Raw genomic sequence first — 18155 nt, forward strand, 5'->3', positions numbered from 1 at the left:
GGTCTTCTCCAGAGTGGCAGCTGTCTGGGAGCAGGAAAGTAGTTCAATCGTGGGTGAGGTTTGGTCCTCCACTGTAGGCTGGATTTTCCAGATGTTGAAATCCTTCAGCTTCAGTTGGGACCTTCAAGGCTTGTTTTGATTCCCATGGCTGGATTTCCAGCCAGCTAGCAGACAGGCGAAGAAGATGGCTCTGAGGAAGATTTGAAGGCTGGGAAGCTGTGTTGGGAGCTTCATGGAGATAAACCTGAGGAGCAATGGTAGTGGGAGGAGTGGGCTGGGGTGGAGCTGCCATGGGGCGAGGCAGGGAGAGGAGCCGGTTAGCTAATCCTCAGAAGGGTCTGGTTGCCTTCCCCCGCCAGCTGCTGGGTGGGACTGAGACATGCCAGGTCTCGCTGTTGGCCAAGACACTTCACCAGGCAGCTCGGCAGGCGCTTGGTGTGATGAAGGGCTGTTTGCCTTGGGACAGAGGAGCTGATGCTGCCCCTAACAGCAGCAGGTGACCATTAGAGCACATCCCAGAGCAGCTGCTGTCTCTTTGCTGGTTTTAGGATACTCAGCTGGCTGCTTCTCTATTCCCATTCCCCTCTTTCTTCTGTTTTGAGCAGACTCAAGATGGCCTCACCGGCAGACAGCTGCATCCAGTTCACCCGCCACGCAAGCGATGTCCTCCTCAACCTCAACCGCCTTAGAAGCCGCGATATCCTGACCGATGTGGTCATCATCGTGAACCGGGAGCAGTTCAGAGCTCACAAAACAGTCCTGATGGCCTGCAGGTGAGATCAGGGTCTCTTCCCTCTTCCTTTCCCTGCTCCTTCTGCTTTTGGCCACCAGCAACACCGCCACAGCCCCCGGGAAGCTTGTGGGGTTTACGGACGGGGAATTGAAGGGAGCTGCCAGGAAATTTGTACCTGCAATGGGATTAGAGCCGAGACCTTTCACCTCCAGTGCGGTGCCCACATCTCCACGTGACCTTCCACCTCCTTGCTGCCCACATCTGCCTACGTGCAGCCCATGGAGACAAATAGGAGCATGGCAGATGAGAGGCACATCCCCGACGGCAAAGCACAAATGCTCAGCAGGGACAGGGCAGGAGAGGGGAGGGAGAGCTGGATGCTCCTCTGGCATGAACAGCAGTGTCCCCTGCCACTGCTATTTTAGCACTAGTGTTCCCAGGCTGCTGGCTGCACCCACCAGTGGTGGTGGTGGGGGGGGCGGTGTTAACTTATTGTTTTCCAAATCCATTGGGGTCTGAAATTTCCAGCTTTTGGGATTGCTGGAATTTCTTCCTAGTGAATACTAATTAACATCCCATCATTGCCCAGTTGAATGACAACAGATGCCTTTCAGGGTCTCCTGCTGGCAAGGTATAAAAATTGGAAAAAGAAAACCCCAAGTTTGACTATTAAGACAGACATCTGAAAAATGTCTCTCCGACATTTCCTTTTTTTTGTTCTTCTTTCCCCCCACCCCCCCTCCCTGGTTAAAGAGTGATGTGGGAGCCCCAAGAGGCTTCCAAGAGAAATGAATCACAGTAGGAAGGGGGTGGTGATAAGAACAACAACAGGAAAAAAAAAAGGGGGGGGGAACTTCTAAATGGAGGCAGTGAGGAGTTGTTGCAGGTGACATCTAAAAGCAGGCTGTTCCAGTTGGGAAAAGCACAGTGCAGAAGACGCTTACTAAGCTGAGAAACCAAGCTTGATAATAAGGGGGAAGCTCAGGGAATTCTGTAATTGCCTCCTCCTCCCTTCCCATTCACGAACCCCCTGTGCTAAGGGATTTCAGACAAATTCTCCTTCTGAATTATCATAACGCTTGTCTTGTGCCTTCTCTCTGCAGTGGCCTCTTCTACAGCATCTTCACTGACCAGCTCAAGTGCAACTTGAATGTCATCAACCTGGACCCTGAAATTAACCCTGAGGGGTTTTGCATCCTCTTGGACTTCATGTATACATCCCGCCTGAATTTGAGGGAGAACAATATCATGGCTGTGATGGCCACAGCGTTGTACCTGCAGATGGAGCATGTGGTTGATACCTGCCGAAGGTTCGTCAAGTCTAGGTGAGCACCATGAGTGAACTTCAGAGAGCCTGGGACGGTGTGTTTGGGTGGGAGGTGGGGAGAATTGACAAAGTATCTGCAAACTTACCCTTATGGGCTGAAAATTACTCGGTCTCCCTCCTTTTTGCCTGTTTCCAGTGAAGCAGAGATGTTGCCTGCTGTGAAGACCCCAAGGGATGAGTTCTTGGCTGGACGGATGCTGAGCCACCCAGAGGTGATGGCTTATCGGAGCAGAGAAGTCTCAGAGAACAGCATTCCTCTCCAAAATGGGTCCCTGTGCAATGGGAGGGCCTTTGCACCTGGTTTGATCAACAGTTTGTCTGGATCCCCCATTTCCTACCATGGATACAGCCCTCTCCCTCTAAATAGCTATCTCGTGGATGATGAGTTGCGGGAGATGAGGATGCCTCTCTCTGAACTCTCGAGGGCAGGTGCCTTCCCCAAGGAGAGGATCCTGCCATGCGACAGCTCCAGGACAATCCCCACTGAGTACATGAGAACCATTACTGACATCTCGGCCAACATGTGCCACGCTACCATCTATGCTCCGAAAGAAGGTGCTGCTGAAGAAGCTAGGAGCGACATGCACTACAGCGTAGCCTCTGGACCCAAGCCTGTTGTCCCTTCGGTCCGGAACAATCCCTATTTCTCTTGTGACAAAGTGGCCAAAGAGGAGGAGCGGACATCTTCAGAGGATGAGATCAGCCAGCACTTTGAGCCTACCAACACCCCCCTTGACCGCAAGGGACTCATCAGCCCCCAGAGCCCCCAGAAGTCAGACTGTCAGCCGAACTCACCAACTGAGTCCAGCAGCAGCAAGAATGCCCGTATCAGCCAGAGCTCTAGCTCCCTCTTCACTAAGAGCCCCACAGACCCCAAAGCTTGCAACTGGAAGAAGTACAAGTTCATCATCCTCAACTCTCTCAATCAGAACACAAAGCAAGACAGTACTGACCAGAATGAGATGGGAACCCTGTCTCCTCGCACCTACATGCCCATGTCCACTTGCCAGCAGTCCATGGAGCCAGAGCATCTCAATGTGCAATCCCCCACCAAGATGAGTGTGAATGGAGAAGACTCTACTATCCCACAAGCAAGCAGACTCAACAATATAGTTAACAGGTGAGAAGATTTCCCCCCCCCTCCCCGACCACAAGCAACAGGACTCCCTGTCTTGCTGGTGAGGGCTTGGAAGTGTGTGCAACAGCTGTAGTGTTGGGGAGTCTGTGAGCAGGTGGATTTGCATTTGGTGGAGCACTGCCAGTGATACCAGCTGGGAGCCAGCTGTCCCCACCTTAGTGGTGCTAGTCGGGCCTGGTGGTGGAATTGAGAACATTGGGTCAGGAATTTCTGGCTCACTTTGGCAGCTCTGGAGCCTGGATTTGTCCAACTTGGTTTTCACCAGATGCCCTGTACCTCGAGCTTTTGGTTGGCTGTAAGCATTGGAATGGCCAAGTGACCAGGGAGCAGGATGCTATCCTCTGGACCTGGATGTTCCTAGAGAGTTTTGAGGTCATTTGGTGATGGGCATTTGAAGGATTAAGAGGCTCAGGGACCAGTTGTTGATCAGGGCTATGCTGTGCGTCTCACTACAAAAGTGTCCCCGTAAAACATGGCTGTCCCTTGTGTCTGGAAGGATGCAAGCAAGGGCCCACTAGTTGAAGCACAGCAAGAGCCTTCTCATGGCTATGTGCGTTGCTGTCCTTCCACAGGTCCCGGGATGGGTCCCCCCGGAGCAGCGAAGGGCAGTCCCCGCTCTACATGCATTCGTCGAAGTGCAGCTCCTGTGGCTGCCAGTCCCCACAACATGCTGAGATGTGCCTTCATACCCCTGGCTCAAACTTTGGAGAGGAGATGGGGGAAACCCAGTCCGAATACTCTGACTCCAGCTGCGGTGAGTCTTGTGTCCCTGGTTGCCTTTTCAACCAGCAGTCAAAGGGGCTGTGTGATCTGGGGACCTGTCTGGCTGGTGCCCTGTGCCCAGGCAGACAGACCTGTCCCTGATGCTGGTGGATCTCAAGGTGCTTTACAGTTCCTTCTTAACTGGCTGGCTGCATGCATGCATGTGAGAGACACACACACATGGGAATTGCTTCCTTCCTCCCCTTCCCCAGCACCATCCAGGTATCTTGTGCAGGGAGTTAGTCACCTGCTACAAACTTGGCAGCTAAGGACAGGAAACAAAGTGTGCACCCCACCCCACCAGAACCACAGGAGAACAAGCTTGGCAGATGTAATGACCCTAATAAGGATTGGGCAAGATGATGTGTCTCATGCATCCGTCACATCATCTTCATTATCAGGGAGCCCAATGTGCACATCTGGAGAAATGCAGATAATGAGGCTTGCAATCTTGTTGCAAAACTCCACAAGCCCAGAGACAAATATCTAGGCACCCATCTGCCTGTAGCTCAGGGAAGGGGAATGCAGCATTGTCACCTGTGGCATGGGCAGAGATCCCCAGAGGGAACCCAGCTGTGGTGATGCTCAAAGCTACACACAGCGTTTAGGAGTTAGGCACCCTCAGATCTGCCTGATGGCCTTCCCATGCTCAAGGAAGAGATCTGTACATGTAAAGGTTTAATACCTCTAAAAAGGGGCTGGAGTTGTTCCATAGCTGAGCATCCAGCCTTTGGAGGATGCCTGGTAACTTGGGTGCCTTTTTGAACCTCTGTGAAAGATGCCTAGCAGGGATGCTGGCTTCTTGGAAGCAGCTTATGTCACATGGAAGGAAAGATGGCTCACGATGACTTTACTTTCTCAAACCATGCATGTTGTTGCTGTGTGCACAAGGTCAGGAGGTACTGGCATTGTGCAAGCACTGCTGACTGAGCATCTGCACTTGGCTTCCTGTTCCAGCACTTGCTCTGACTGCCCCTCTCCACCATTCCAAACCCATCCTCTGGTCCATCAAGGAGCTGGCCTGCACATTGCTCATCTCATTATCCCCCTCTTTGGCCTTGCAGAGAACGGGGCCTTCTTCTGCAATGAGTGCGACTGCCGGTTCTCTGAGGAAGCCTCTCTCAAGAGACACTCTCTGCAAGTCCACAGTGACAAGCCCTACAAGTGTGACCGCTGCCAGGCCTCGTTCCGCTATAAGGGGAACCTTGCCAGCCACAAAACAGTCCACACAGGTATGATGTTGGCCATGGGGACAACTTACTGGGGAGGCTGAGGGTTGCTGGGCATCCTTTGTGTCTTCCAAACATGTCTGTGTTTGTCCCAAGTGCTGCTCTGTGTCACAAGCTGTCCCTGGTGGGAAGAACAAGGTGCTTTGCTTGGCGTTGCCATGGAGCCCTTGGACAGAGTATCAGACCTGGAATGGGGGAGATGCATGACAGCAGGGATGGAGCTCAGGGTCTTTTGCTGTAAAGCACTGAGCACTGCTCTTTCTAAAGGTGTCTTGCAGAATGCATGGCTGGGAGCAGATGTGTGGCCTCTGGGTTACCTTGTGGTAGACTTTAACAAAACCCCAATAAATTCAAAAGAATGTTTAGGAAGAAGCCTGGAATTCTTCCTTCCCCCACTCCCCCCCCCCCCCATCCTAGAAATCCAGATCATATCTAGCTTGGCAGAAATGCTGCTGATGGGAAAATCTGCAAGCGGATGGGCTCAGTGAATCAACACAATGAAGCTGAGAAAGGAAGGGAACAAGAAGAGTTTAGTCATTTGCTGACAAGCCTGGCTTGTTTCTGGGTTTTTCCTTATGCTTTTATTAATGCCTGACACTTGAACAGCCAGCTCCCTGGCTGGCAAGGTCGGGGATGACAACTCTGTGCTCTCTAACTGTTACACACAAATTCCTGCAGTCTCAGCTGAGCTCCAGGAGTGCTGTGCTGGTGAATGAGGCAACACGAGTGGCAGGGCAGGGCAGGGTCCAAGGGTTAGTGGGACAAAGCCTGGGAATAAAAGAACAAGGCAGAAGGGATAGACTGTGGCTATTTCCCACTCCCCATCAAACCCATCTTCAGCCATCCTAAGGAAACTAGTTTAAACCTTTTTGCAGCTCCCCCCACTGCTGTGGGGAGGTCAGCCGGGGCTGGCAGCAGTGATTGGAACTGAAAGATGACTTGGGAGCCATGTCACTGGGCACACTTTGGCTTTTGGCTCTATCCTCACTTCTCACTCCTCTAAAGGAGGTGATAAATGGCTGAGGCGGGGTATGCTGGGGACCACAAGGAGCCCAGGGGGAGCCAGGTGGCCCTGCATGGTTTACCATGGCTGTGGGGGGACGCAGGGTACCCAGAACAAGGAGTCATGCTGTTAATCCTTCCTGGCAGAGCTACCTGGATTCCTCTCTTGCCCTGAATGCTGCAGCCTCCCGTGGTACTTGGGTTTGTCCTGAGCTCACCCTGCTCTGGGGACATCCCCAGCTGTCCTGACCAACGCTCCTTGTCCACAGCCATCTTCAAAAGGGACAGAAGTCAGGGCTAGTGCTTCATGCCATGCAGTCTGGCACCTGGAGGGACTGTGCTTTGGGGAGTGCCATGGAACACGGGGGCTGAGCACATCTATACTTAATCCATCACCCTTTCTTTTGGGCTTGGCAGGAGAAAAGCCGTACCGCTGCAACATCTGCGGGGCACAGTTCAACCGGCCGGCCAACCTGAAAACCCACACACGCATCCACTCCGGAGAGAAACCCTACAAGTGCGAGACCTGTGGGGCCAGATTTGTCCAGGTGCGTGTGGATCCAGAACATGACTGGATCTCCTACCACAGACTGATAACCTCATGGCAGGGAAGAGGCTGATGGGCCAGGCTTGCTGCCTTGGGCAGCTCTTCCCATGGTGTTGTAGGATAAATAGGGGCCTTAAGGTCCAGACAGGCCAGTTTGGCATAGCAGAAAGCCTGATAGCTGGTCTTATAGCTCTGCTCCTCCATTTGTTGTTAAGGATATCGAACCTCAGACATGTGGCCCTGACTCACAGCTAGAACCCCATGACCAAAATAAGACAGATAGCAAGAACTCTGCTCCTGGTGGGATGCCCTCGTCTCTGGGGCTGCCCTCACCCAGAGCTGCTCTTTCTAGGTGGCCCACCTCCGTGCTCACGTGCTCATTCACACTGGGGAGAAGCCGTACCCCTGCGAGATCTGTGGCACACGCTTCCGGCACCTGCAGACCCTCAAAAGTCACCTTCGAATCCACACGGGAGAGAAACCCTATCATGTGAGTGACCCTGCGGCCTTTTGGGGGGACTCTCAGTGGGGGTTGGGGAGGATGCTGCCAAACCTGCTAAGCTTGGAAGACACTGGGGCATCCGCATGGGCTGGTTGTAGCACTCCAACACCCTCTGCCAGCCTGGTGGGGCCCCACGCCAAGGTTGTGTCTCTGTTACTCGTGTATGTCCTGCTCTAGTGCAGTAGCTGATGCTGATACACGGTATCTTGTTGAGAGCAGCTGCACTGGAAACACTGACATGCAGCCCAGGCTGGGTACATCTGAACTGCTCTGCTTTTCATCTGCCCCATCTGGAAGAAGGTCACACTTCTCCAAATAGCTGTGGTGTAAATTACAGACACTGCTGTGCGTGGGGATGGGCAAAAGGAGCAGACAACCTGGCCTGGGGTCCCCTGTGCTGGTGACCCCCACGCTGAGTGAGCAGCCTGCCCTGCCTGAGGGCTCCTCGCTCTTTGCCAAGACTTTTCTGGCTTTCTCCCCATCCACTAGAGAGGGAATCAGAGTAGGGGTTATTATCCAGACATCCTTCTGGAGTAGCCTGGTTTGGTAGATGTGAAAAACAGCTCCCAAAATAGGTCTCTGGCTGGTTTGAATGTCTGGATAAGGAGCTTGATGTTGTGTCCATCACAGCCAGTCTCCTAAGGGACTTCAGTCTTTGTGCATCCCACAAACTGAAATGTGCTGCTGAAAACCAACCTTGAGCGAGGGTCCTGACCCCAGGAGAGGTGCTCATGCTATGGGGACAGAGCAGCGGGACATGGGGGCAAGGTTTACAGGCTCAAAGAAAGGCAGCTCAGGACCCCTGGGTGCTGCTTCAGCTTCCCCGTTGCTGCTCCTTGCTTTCCCCCCATCCAGTGGTATAATGTGTATATAGCTGATGGGTAGCTGGGGGTAGCTGATGTGGGATCCCTGCCCTGAAAGGGAATGGCATGTCCCCTACCATCATGTTTCACACCTTGGGCTTTTTTGCCTCCCACCCCGCAGTGTGAGAAGTGCAACCTGCATTTCCGCCACAAAAGCCAGCTGAGGCTTCACCTGCGGCAGAAGCACGGGGCCATCACCAACACCAAGGTGCAGTACCGCATCTCAGCCAGCGAGGTGCCTCCGGAGCTCCCCAAGGCCTGCTGAAGGCAGAAGATTTCCCAAGAGGAGTCTTCGGAGGGGGAGGATGGGGAGAAGCTGTCCAAAGGATACTCACAACACTTTAAAAGAAAAAGGAAAAAAATAAAAAAGGAAAAAAACAAAAAAAAAAAAAGAAAGAAAAAAAGAATTCATCCCATGCTGGAGTGCCTCTAAACCCATAGTGCAGATAGGTGGAAAAACATTAGAGATTTAAAAAAAGAAAAAGAATAAATTTACAAATACACGGGTTTTATTTTTCCCAGTTATGTGAAACATAAAGAAAAATAAAATTATTCAGATCTTATTGTATATAAAACATTAAAAAGAAAAAAAAAGAAATAAAAATAGTCATTTTAAATGTCTGTGCAGTGGAGTGTTGATAAACTCTGGAGTCTAACCTTCACAGCCTTTGCCGTTTGAAGATGAGGAATGTAATGTTGATTTATGGGAACAGATTTTTTCTTTTGTATGCAAAATGTGTGTTCTTTTAAAAAAGAGAAAGTGTGCTATTAAAGAGAGGGCTTTAACTTTTTTAACCAAAGGTGAAGGAATCTATGGCAGAGTTGTAAATATATATAGATATAAATATATAAATATATATATAAAATAAATATATATAGACCTTTAAAAAAGCTATATTAAAAGTATATAAAATGCATTAAAGGCTCAGTTGGGTTCTGCAGGCAGAAGCCACTCTGAGAATCTTTATTATGATAGAGCACTTAACGAGATATTTTAAAGTATTGCATCTGTACAAGTAAGAAAATATTTTGTCTAAATGCATCAGTGTATTTGTATTTTTTTGCAAGTGAAGGTTTACAATTTACAAAAAAAAAGTGTGTATTAAACCAACAAAGCTGCAGAAGGAATTTAAAATAATAATAAAGTGTAATTTTTTTTTTTTGTTCTAGTTCTCAGTCTGTATATATGTACAATGTGGTTTCGCACGGTGCCTTTCTTTTCAATGGAAGTTTTCAATGTATGGACTATATTGAGCTCGGTTTCTTCAAGGTACAGCCTGATGTTGCAAAAGGAGTTTTGGTGGAACTCTCAATTGGGGAAAGTGTTTGGGTTTTTTGGGGGTTTTTTTTTGTTTGTTTTTTGGTTGTTTTTTGGTTTTTTGGGGTTTTTTTTTTTTTTGGTCTTATTTTACATGCTTGTGTTATAAACAATCTCGGGAGACAGGGTTTGGGCTGTGTCTAAACTGCATTAATGCGTTCTGTAAAATATAGCTGTACAAATAAAAAAATAAAATGAAGAAAAGTGAAGTATGATGGAGTGAGGGGTCTGTTCTTGCCTGTCCTTCTCCTTGGCCCTGGGAAGGGGCTCAGCAGCTTTTCCGAGGGTTGACTGAAGATGACCTGTGGCCGGGGCTCAGACTTTGGTTTGCTGCTTGGCATCTTGCTGGGGACAGTTATGGGCCACCACCTCCTTGCCATAGTCTGCCTTTGCACAGAGGAGCCGGCGGAAATGGGGCAGAGCCTCAGAGACCTTTTCCTGACCAGCACAGGGCTGGTTCCAGATGGCTGGCTAGTTATTTATATTTCCTGGAAACCGATGTGATTGCCAGCATTGCTCAGAGATCTAGAAGGCTGCCTGCTGTTCCTCCTGCTTTCCAGTGCCTGGGGTGGGGGGGCTGCTGGTTCGGCTGCCTTGTGCAATGGTTCAGTGGAGCGGGGTCTGTAACCCTCTCCAGGAACTCGCTGGCCGATAGCATCTCTGGGCTGGGAGCCATTGCACGCTGGCTGCACGCCAGAGCAGAGAAAGCCCAGCTTGAGGGCATCCCCCTGCTCTCATCCAGCAGGGAGAGGAGCTGGTTTGGTCCATTTATGGGGTTCTTAAGGACAGGAGTCACGGGGTGACCTAGCCTTCGGGAATGGGGGGTGTCCCAAGGTGTGTGTGCAAGTGCAATGGAGCAGGTCTTTGCTTGTGAGGGCTCTTGAGTTGCAGAAAACCAAATAGGCTCATCCAAAAAGCTGCTGTGAATTACACAGGCTGGACTGGGTGCAACCAGTGGGCTTTGAGCTAGAGGGAGCTTGTTTCATGTTTTGGTTTAGATAATTCACAGATAATTTTGGTACAGGCCTTGGGGTGTGATTCACAATGGAGAGACTTGGAAACAACAGCTGGAAGGGGAGGGCCTGGCTGGCTGTCCTCTCTCCTGAAGGGTTAGGAGGAGCTGTCTTAGGAACAGCTGAAGGTGAAGAGGAGGATGGGCTTTTCCATCCAATGTGGGACAGAGGTGAACAAGAGGCAACCAGGGCAGCCCTGCACAAGAGGCTGATGCCAAGAAGTGGGAGGGTCAGTTTGCAGGACACCCACACCCACCACACCACCTCATCTGGCTCATCTCCCAATGAACTAGGTATGCTGGCATGTGAGGGACCCCCCCCAAAAAGTGATGGCTGCCCACTGAGCTAGAGCCAGCCTCTCCCTCCTCACGTTGTTTGATTTGGCCCAGCGGAATGGCTGCCCCATAGCCTGTGCCAAGCACCTACCTGCTGTGGGGCAGGCTTTTTTTTGGTGGGGCGGGGACGGGGGGGAGGCAGTGAGGTGCAGTCAGCCACAAAACCTCTCTTCACGTGCATCCTCCCTGGGCAGGCCCCCGTTTCTCACCCCAAGTCTGGGTGCACCTCACTGACTGCTCAGCAGGGCTGAGCCCAGCATGAACCTGCACCAGCTTACTCGTGTTATGCATGGGGTGGGGGATACACAACAACAGACAGGGCTCTGCCTGCACACCGGGAATAGCAAAAACCTGCTTTCCCACCTTGCTGCCCCTCCGGCTCTCTCTCCCCACCTCTCCCTGGCAGGTTTTTAGTGTTTAGGAAAGCTGGATGTCCTCATGACAGGGTTTGGCACAGATACTGTCCTCATTTGACACACACACTTAAGTTTCTCCCCTCTCTGTCAGGAGCTGCCTGTCTTTGAGCTCCCTACCTCTCCGGTTACTGCAGTTGTCACTTTTGGAAGCGGCTGGGCTGACAGCCCCACTTGTCCCGGACAAGCAGACTGCGTAGCCATGACCTCTATCTCCCATTGACCTGCTCAGCTGCGTTTGCAAAGTAAATAGAGTATTTTCCTGGCTCATGGCTGCATTTCCTCCTCCCAACAGATTCCTTTTTTTTTTTTAAATTAAACAATGATGTCATGGCTTTTCCAGGCAGTTCAACCAAAGCGATAGCGATCGCTCCCTTACTATCTGCAGGGCAGAGGTCTGCAGGCATCTGGCACAGCCAATCCATGCCAGCAAGCTGTGCTCAGCACAGATGATGTTTGCAGAGGCAAAGGAGCAGTCACACACAGGGATGCACTGCACGTGTTTTGTGGCTGCGGCGACCACAGACATTGAACCAGTCAGGCCTGCCCATGTCAGTACCACTGGGTTATTTGCCCTTTGAAAACCCTGCTCCAGATACAGGGTCTGACTCTTGCCAAGCCCCAGAAGAAAGGCCACCACCAAACTGATAAACTGGCTGGTTCCCAGGAAGCTTCCCAGAACATGTTTGAGCAGGTTCTTTGGTACCCAGCTCCCCCTGATCCCACATAAAGTCCTGCCCAGTAGATGGGGATGTGGTCAAGTTTTCCTTCAGATTTCTTCTGCGCTGGAATAAAACCCAACTCGCAGTGCTGGCCACGTTGCAGCTCCATCCCCATTTCACTTAGCACAGGCCCAGCAGCTAAATGGGGATTCACATTCCGGCTCGGGGTGGGGGTGCTGCCCGCAGCGATGCTGTGAACCGCTGGGAGTCAGCTCTTGCTATGCTCTCTGGTCCATCCTGTAGTCCTTGGGCTTCGGTTTAGTGCCCAAAAAACCTGCGCCGAGTGAAAACAACACCCAAGTGTGGATGGTTTAAAGGCAGGCGCTGTGGCTTCCCAGTGTCCGTACGTGCCCGGTGTACGGCTGGGTCAACGACTCCGTCGATGTTTGCTTTCTCTTGCTTTGCAACTGTCTTGCGCATCCCGCGGCAAACCCCCGCTCCTATCCCCTTCCCTCCCCTTCCCCTCCCCGCCGCGGCAGCCCCGGGCCCAGGCTCGGCACGGCGAGGCCGAGCCCCGCACCGCCCAACCCCGCACCGCCCGGCTCCGCACCGCCCGGCGGTGGCCGGGGCGCTCCGCTGCATTCTGCCGGCTCTCCACGAGAGGGCAGGCGAAGAAAGGGTTTCAACACGGAGTCCCCGGAATAAAGACGCTGCGAGTTAAACCCAAAGAAATATTGCAGCCCGACCTGGGACAGCTGCTGCTGCCGGGGGAAATCCTACAGCCCGGGGGAAGGTTTGCGGGAAGAAAGCAGCTGCTTGCCGAAAACTTGCCCCCAGAGTGTCCCGGGGTCTGGGAGCAGCCTGGGAGCAGCCTGGGAGCAGCCTGGGAGCCGCCGACCTTGTGCGGCTGGAATGCGCCCTGTGTGTTTGGGGGACTGGACCACGTGCCCACAGGCACCTAGAGAGTCCTGGGAGGGACTCTGGGGGGACCAGTGTCACAGCCAGAGGGAAGGGAGCCCCAAACTCTTGCTCTGGAGCTGGTGTTTTTAGAGGAGAGTTATAGAGAGAGAAATCAGAGCGCTCTATTGTTTGCATGGTTGCGTGTGCTCACCCATCTGTACCCGTCATCTCTTGCCTTACACTAGCAGCTCCTTACAGCAGGGGACAGCATCGGTTCGGACAGTCCCTAGCACAATCCCATCCATGGTTCCCAGTAGCCACTGCAGTAGTACAGGTAAATACTCTGGTACGGCTCTTAAGCCATCCTGTTCACCTTTGCTTCCACACGTTTACGCTGGTCTTTCCCTTATCCGACTTCATGGGGGCTGCTTTCGGCCCTACTGGTACCGTGGCAGCATCTTAGGAGGCTGAGCCTGGGCATGAATCTCAGGTAGCAGCAACAAAAATCCTGAACGGAGCTCAGGCTTTTTGAGCCACCACGAAAATTAGGTAGCAGGATGCCTCCTCCATAAACCTCTTCAGCCTGGCTCCCCTCCCACTTTGCTACCTGGAGCAGAAATCCCAGATGTCTGCAATCAATGGAGAGTTTAATTCCTTTGGATTTGTAACCAAGTTTTACTACAGAAACAGCTTCATCCAGAAACCTCTAAGGGCTTTTGCAAGTCCATGTACAATCCCAACACCATCCATCCCAGGGACACATGGTACCATTCATCATGAGTTTCTCTCCCATATTGAGCTTTTGTTTTTCATTATTGCTCAGGCATGACCAACTAGTCTTCCTCCCCTCATCTGTATCTCCTGGGGCAGCATCACCTGTCCACAAACAGGAGCCTGCTCTATCAGATTTTTGGCAGGTTGCAAGAGCTGCAGAGCTGTGGAGGCTTTCTCATTGCCCAGCAGTGCCAGCTGCATTTCCAGAGACAAGATGAGGAATTTCACAGCTACAGCTCCTACCAAGCTGAGTACTAGAATATAAGAACAAGGGGTTTTCCCTGCTGGCAAGGGACACTGCCAAACTGTCCTGTTCATGAAAGCAGAGTTGAGAGATTCTGGAGAGTGTTTTGTAAGGGACAGTCAGGGAGAGAAGGTGATGAGAGCCAGTGTTACAGCGGTGGTGACAGCAGAGGGCACGCTTAGCTGGTACAGCGCTGAGCGTGCAGCCTGTGCACACAGTCCAGGGCATTGCTGGGCTGCTCTAGATATGTGGAGCAAGCTGGAAATGTGAGGGTAAGGAAGCAGTCACAGGAATTCAATGCAATTCAATCGTCTGCAAAGCCACATGCCCTGCAGCGCTGCGGCAGAGAGAAAGGAGCAGAATCGCCTTCGCCACAGCCAAGCGGATGATGGATTTATCTGGCTGGGGAACAAGTGTAACGACATTCAGAGCACGCTGATCCCATAGAGGAGCTGGGGGAGGGGGAGCTGGTAAATCGATCTGCAGCTTACTTATTTGCTGCTCCATACCTGTGCCAGAGTCATAAGGATGTCTGGAGATCTGTCCTTACCCCTTCCCCAGGAGTTCTCAGTAGAAGACAGTCCAAAGATGTATGGAGCAGATGGACTCCCTTTCTCCACTCCCCCACTGCTCGTTCTTTCAGGTCAACACAAGATGATCTTCAGAACAAAAGCACATGTTTTCATCTTTGCTTAAATGCTATTTTGCCTTTAGATTTTCCTTGCAATAAAATGTCAAAACTTTTCAGGTGGGGATCATCACAGTGATTCTCCCAAATACTATCTGAGATCACCAAGAACTTTGATTTAATGTTTTATCCATCAACAAAGCTCAGACCTGTTGGGAACTCAGTTCCTCCCCTTTAAACAGGCTGAGATATTTCTAGGGGAACATTTCCATCAAAGCTCCAACCTTTGGTCCTCCCTCCACAAGCCTCACAACCTCCACTGAATCCCAAGAGAGGAAGAACAGCCAAGGTGGATGTCAGAGGCTGCTCTGGCTCAGGAGCCAAGCAACCTCCTGATGTGGCACAGAAACAGAGAGCAGAAAACCAGTACACCCTTGCTTTCCTTGGATAAGTGTCTAAAAATCAGTGGGACAAATCCAAGACAGTTAATACCTCGCTACTGCTAGAGGACATGGCTGTAATTCCTCCAGGCAGAGAGGGGGGTGGGGGGACTGCCACTCCCCTCCAGAACTGCACAGAGAGTTAGAGTCAGAGCCAACCTGGTCTTCCAAACCTTGTCCACATGTGGCTGGAAGAGCCAGAGTGGCCATCAAAACCAGAGATCCCCAATGTGACTGAGGGTCTGTGCTCACCTGGGACATGACTGCAGGGGCATCTCCAACTGCAGCAGCATTGCTCCTAGCCCAAAGCCCTGTTGGGCATCATTGCTCTGCAGCAGGGTGCCCTGCACTGCCAGGTGGCCTGGGAGGGCTGGCAGGGCAGGGATGGGGTGGGTAGATGTTGATATGAAAAACACAAGGTGGGTGAAGACAGGGAATAGCAAGGAACAGCTCTGGGCTGAAAGTCTCTTGTAGGGCTGGACTCCTGCACAGAGAGGTGCTGCAGGTAGCTGGACAAAGGTGGAGTGCTGAGCAGGCTGCCTTTGGCTAGGACATGAAGAATAGCCTCTCCTTAAGGACTTTGGTCTGATATCTTCCCCCATTTTATGCCAGCAGGCCAAAGGCAATGTCCTAAAAGCAGTGCTGGTGATCCACCCAGAGCCTCTGAGCTCTGCACCTCTGCAAAATCCCCCTAAATCCTGCTGGCCCCACACAAAGTTGGCAGAAAAGCAGGAAGATGGGGAAGTCATCAAGGAGATTGTTCCTGCACCATGCCAAATCCCACAGATCCCACCTCCTAACAGCACTGAAATGCAGCAGTTTTCCATCCCAAGGCTGCACCACAGCCATTGCTGTACCCTGGGAAATACAGACTCTGATCCCTGTGGCACATCAGTGCACATCCATAGCTGTGGCAGCTCAAGGAGCTGGTAGCCATTCCTCATTGATCAGGAACAATGGGGGTTTCCCAGTGTCCCCTTCTCTTTGGGGTAACAAGCTGAATGTCAGAAGGGTGCCAGGCTGGACAGTTGCCTGCGGTGTGAAGTGACAGGGGACATGAGGCAACGGCTTCCAGTAGCCACAGAAGGGTCTGAAATAACCCAGTGCTGACTTCCATTTCCATTTCTGCTCCTTCCTGATAACAGCAGCCAAGCAGGTTGCTCTACCCTGGCCTGTGGGAGCTGGGACAAGCTGCTGAGGATTTGGGATCCTTTGCAAAGCTGGTCCAGGCTGGCACGGTGTTGTGGCACAGCTGAGTTGTGTTGTGCCAGGGACGAGAGCCTGAGGGCTACAAAAGCAGTCTATTCCCAGGGCAGGTAAACTATGGGGGCCCAGGTTGCTGCTACTGGCTCAGCTGGGAAAGTGGGGAAATTACTGTTGCTGGGAGAAACCATCCCTAGTAAATCTGTCCTGAAGGGAAGGCAGGCAGGAAGGCCAGGGTAGGTTTGATGCCCTGGCATCTGCTGCCTTGGCCATTTGCCATGCCCAGGACTGGCTCTGCTTTTTTGACTGCAGGAGGAGAGAGATGCTGGTCCAGCTGCTAGCAGAGGGACATGTTGAAGAGAGAAGCTCTAGGAGTCATGGCCCTTTAAGCTAATCTGCTTTTTTTGGGTCCAATTCATTCCTGTTGGCCTTGGCAGGATGCTATGTCCTATGCTCAGAACAAGGGAATGTGTCTGAACCAGAGCAGGGTCTAACTCCCTTCTACCAGTTCACCTAGAGCAACACCCATGCTCCAAGACAGACAGGGTCCCAGGAGTGCAGGGTTTGGCCTCATTCAGGTCAGACACCTTGGGAGAAGCTGGCTGTAAAAGCAGCAGAAGTCAACCCAACTCACTGGGTTAAAAATGAAGGCTTCCTGTCTCATGGGTGTCATTCATTTTGCACTGTGATTTGGGGAAGACACGGGGGATGAAAGCCATGTGTGGCTGCAGATGTCTGCACAAAGGATGTGCAGTTCAGCCCAGAGGTCTGCCTGGTCTGGAACCATCAAACACCACCAATCGCTCTTGCTGGGCTGTAAAGCAGAGCAGGAACACATTGATCCGTGCTCCCAGGTCAGCCTCAGCAAACCCAGACAGCAGCACCAGGGTTGAAGGGATAAAGGCACATTATTTTGAGATTAAACAAAATGTCCTTTTCGACATTTCTGGAAATCTTTGTACAGTCCTTGGGTCTTTGGACCCCAAAAGTCTGACTTTCCTCAGCTGGAAATTGAGATGGGGGTGACCCCCTGATCCCCACCTTTCTGGGTGGTAGCAGATTCCCTTACTTGCACATCCTGCTCTGCTCTTGCTAGCTGGGAGGTAGCTGAAGAGGCCCATCTTTTGTCCTTTGGGGTGATAGGGATTTGCAGCACCTTTGCCCAGCGTGAGCATCAGCCAGCTCACAGGGACAGGCTGCAGGTGTGGGGCAGACTGACCATCTCAGTGGGGACAGGCACATCCCCTGTGGACCCAGCAGATCCAGCGACCCTGGGATGGAGACAGGGGTCCCTGCAGACTCAGACAGGGACCTGCACATTCCGACCGAGGCACAGATTTGTTACTGCTTCCCCGAGCTGCAGAGCTATGGCAGAGCCGGGACAATCTCCTCGGAGGCTGCCGGCTGCCAGCAGAGCTGCCCCGACGGTCGGGAGAGCTGGCCGAGGACAGGGAGAGGGTCTGGACAGGGACCGGTGCGGATAAACCCCCAACAGGGGACATGGAAGATAGAAAGGACCCCCGGGGGCAGCTCAGCATCCCTCACACCCTGCGGGAGCCGGGGGCAAATCCGCACTTAAGGGCAGCCTTTCCAGCTCCTGCAGCCGTTTCTTATCCGACGGGGCGGGAAGCCGCGCTAGGGTCAGGGGCTTTGATAGCGGGACTGATACGGGGCTTAGCTCTCCGGCATGGGGGTGAGACCCGCGGGGTGAGCGGTGTAAAGCAGGAGCATCCCACCGCTGCTCCGGGGGACTTGTGGCTGGGAAGGAGGGAAGGACGAGAAGGGACGTGGGCTCCGATTTGGGCAGAAAACGCGCCGGGAGCCGGCGACGAGCCGCGGGGGGCGGCCGGAGTGGGGGGTACTCGGGGGACACGGTGGACGCTTGGCCAGCCCTCGGCAGAGCGGAGCATCCCTAGTCCCGGTCCCCCTCCCCCCTCCCCAGTCCTGGGCAGGGACCCACCCCCGGCGGCGTGGGGCGAGGGGGGCGCCCCCGCCTTGACGTCAGAAGAAGGGTTTATAAAGGCGGCGGGAGGCGAGGAGATCCCCAACGCCGGAGCCGAGCCGCAGCGGAGCCGCCAGCGCCTCCTCGCCGCTGCCTCTCCGCGCCCGACCCACCGGCGAG

The 18155-nt window shown here is 52.6% G+C and overlaps 1 protein-coding gene across 1 annotated transcript; it reads left to right on the forward strand.

Moving 5' to 3' along the window:
• Positions 1-612: 612 nt before the first annotated feature.
• BCL6 (BCL6 transcription repressor) lies at positions 613-9272 on the forward strand (the record flags this gene model as incomplete). Its single annotated transcript, XM_084267539.1, has 8 exons — positions 613-773; positions 1837-2058; positions 2197-3180; positions 3771-3952; positions 5025-5192; positions 6609-6739; positions 7091-7228; positions 8225-9272. The coding sequence occupies 8 exons, from the start codon at positions 613-615 to the stop codon at positions 8366-8368; spliced, it is 2130 nt and encodes a 709-aa protein (XP_084123665.1). The 3' UTR covers positions 8369-9272.
• Between the last annotated feature and the right edge of the window lie 8883 nt (positions 9273-18155).

This window comes from Gallinula chloropus, assembly GCF_964237585.1.
Source record: "Gallinula chloropus genome assembly, chromosome: 8".
NCBI lineage: Eukaryota > Metazoa > Chordata > Aves > Gruiformes > Rallidae > Gallinula > Gallinula chloropus.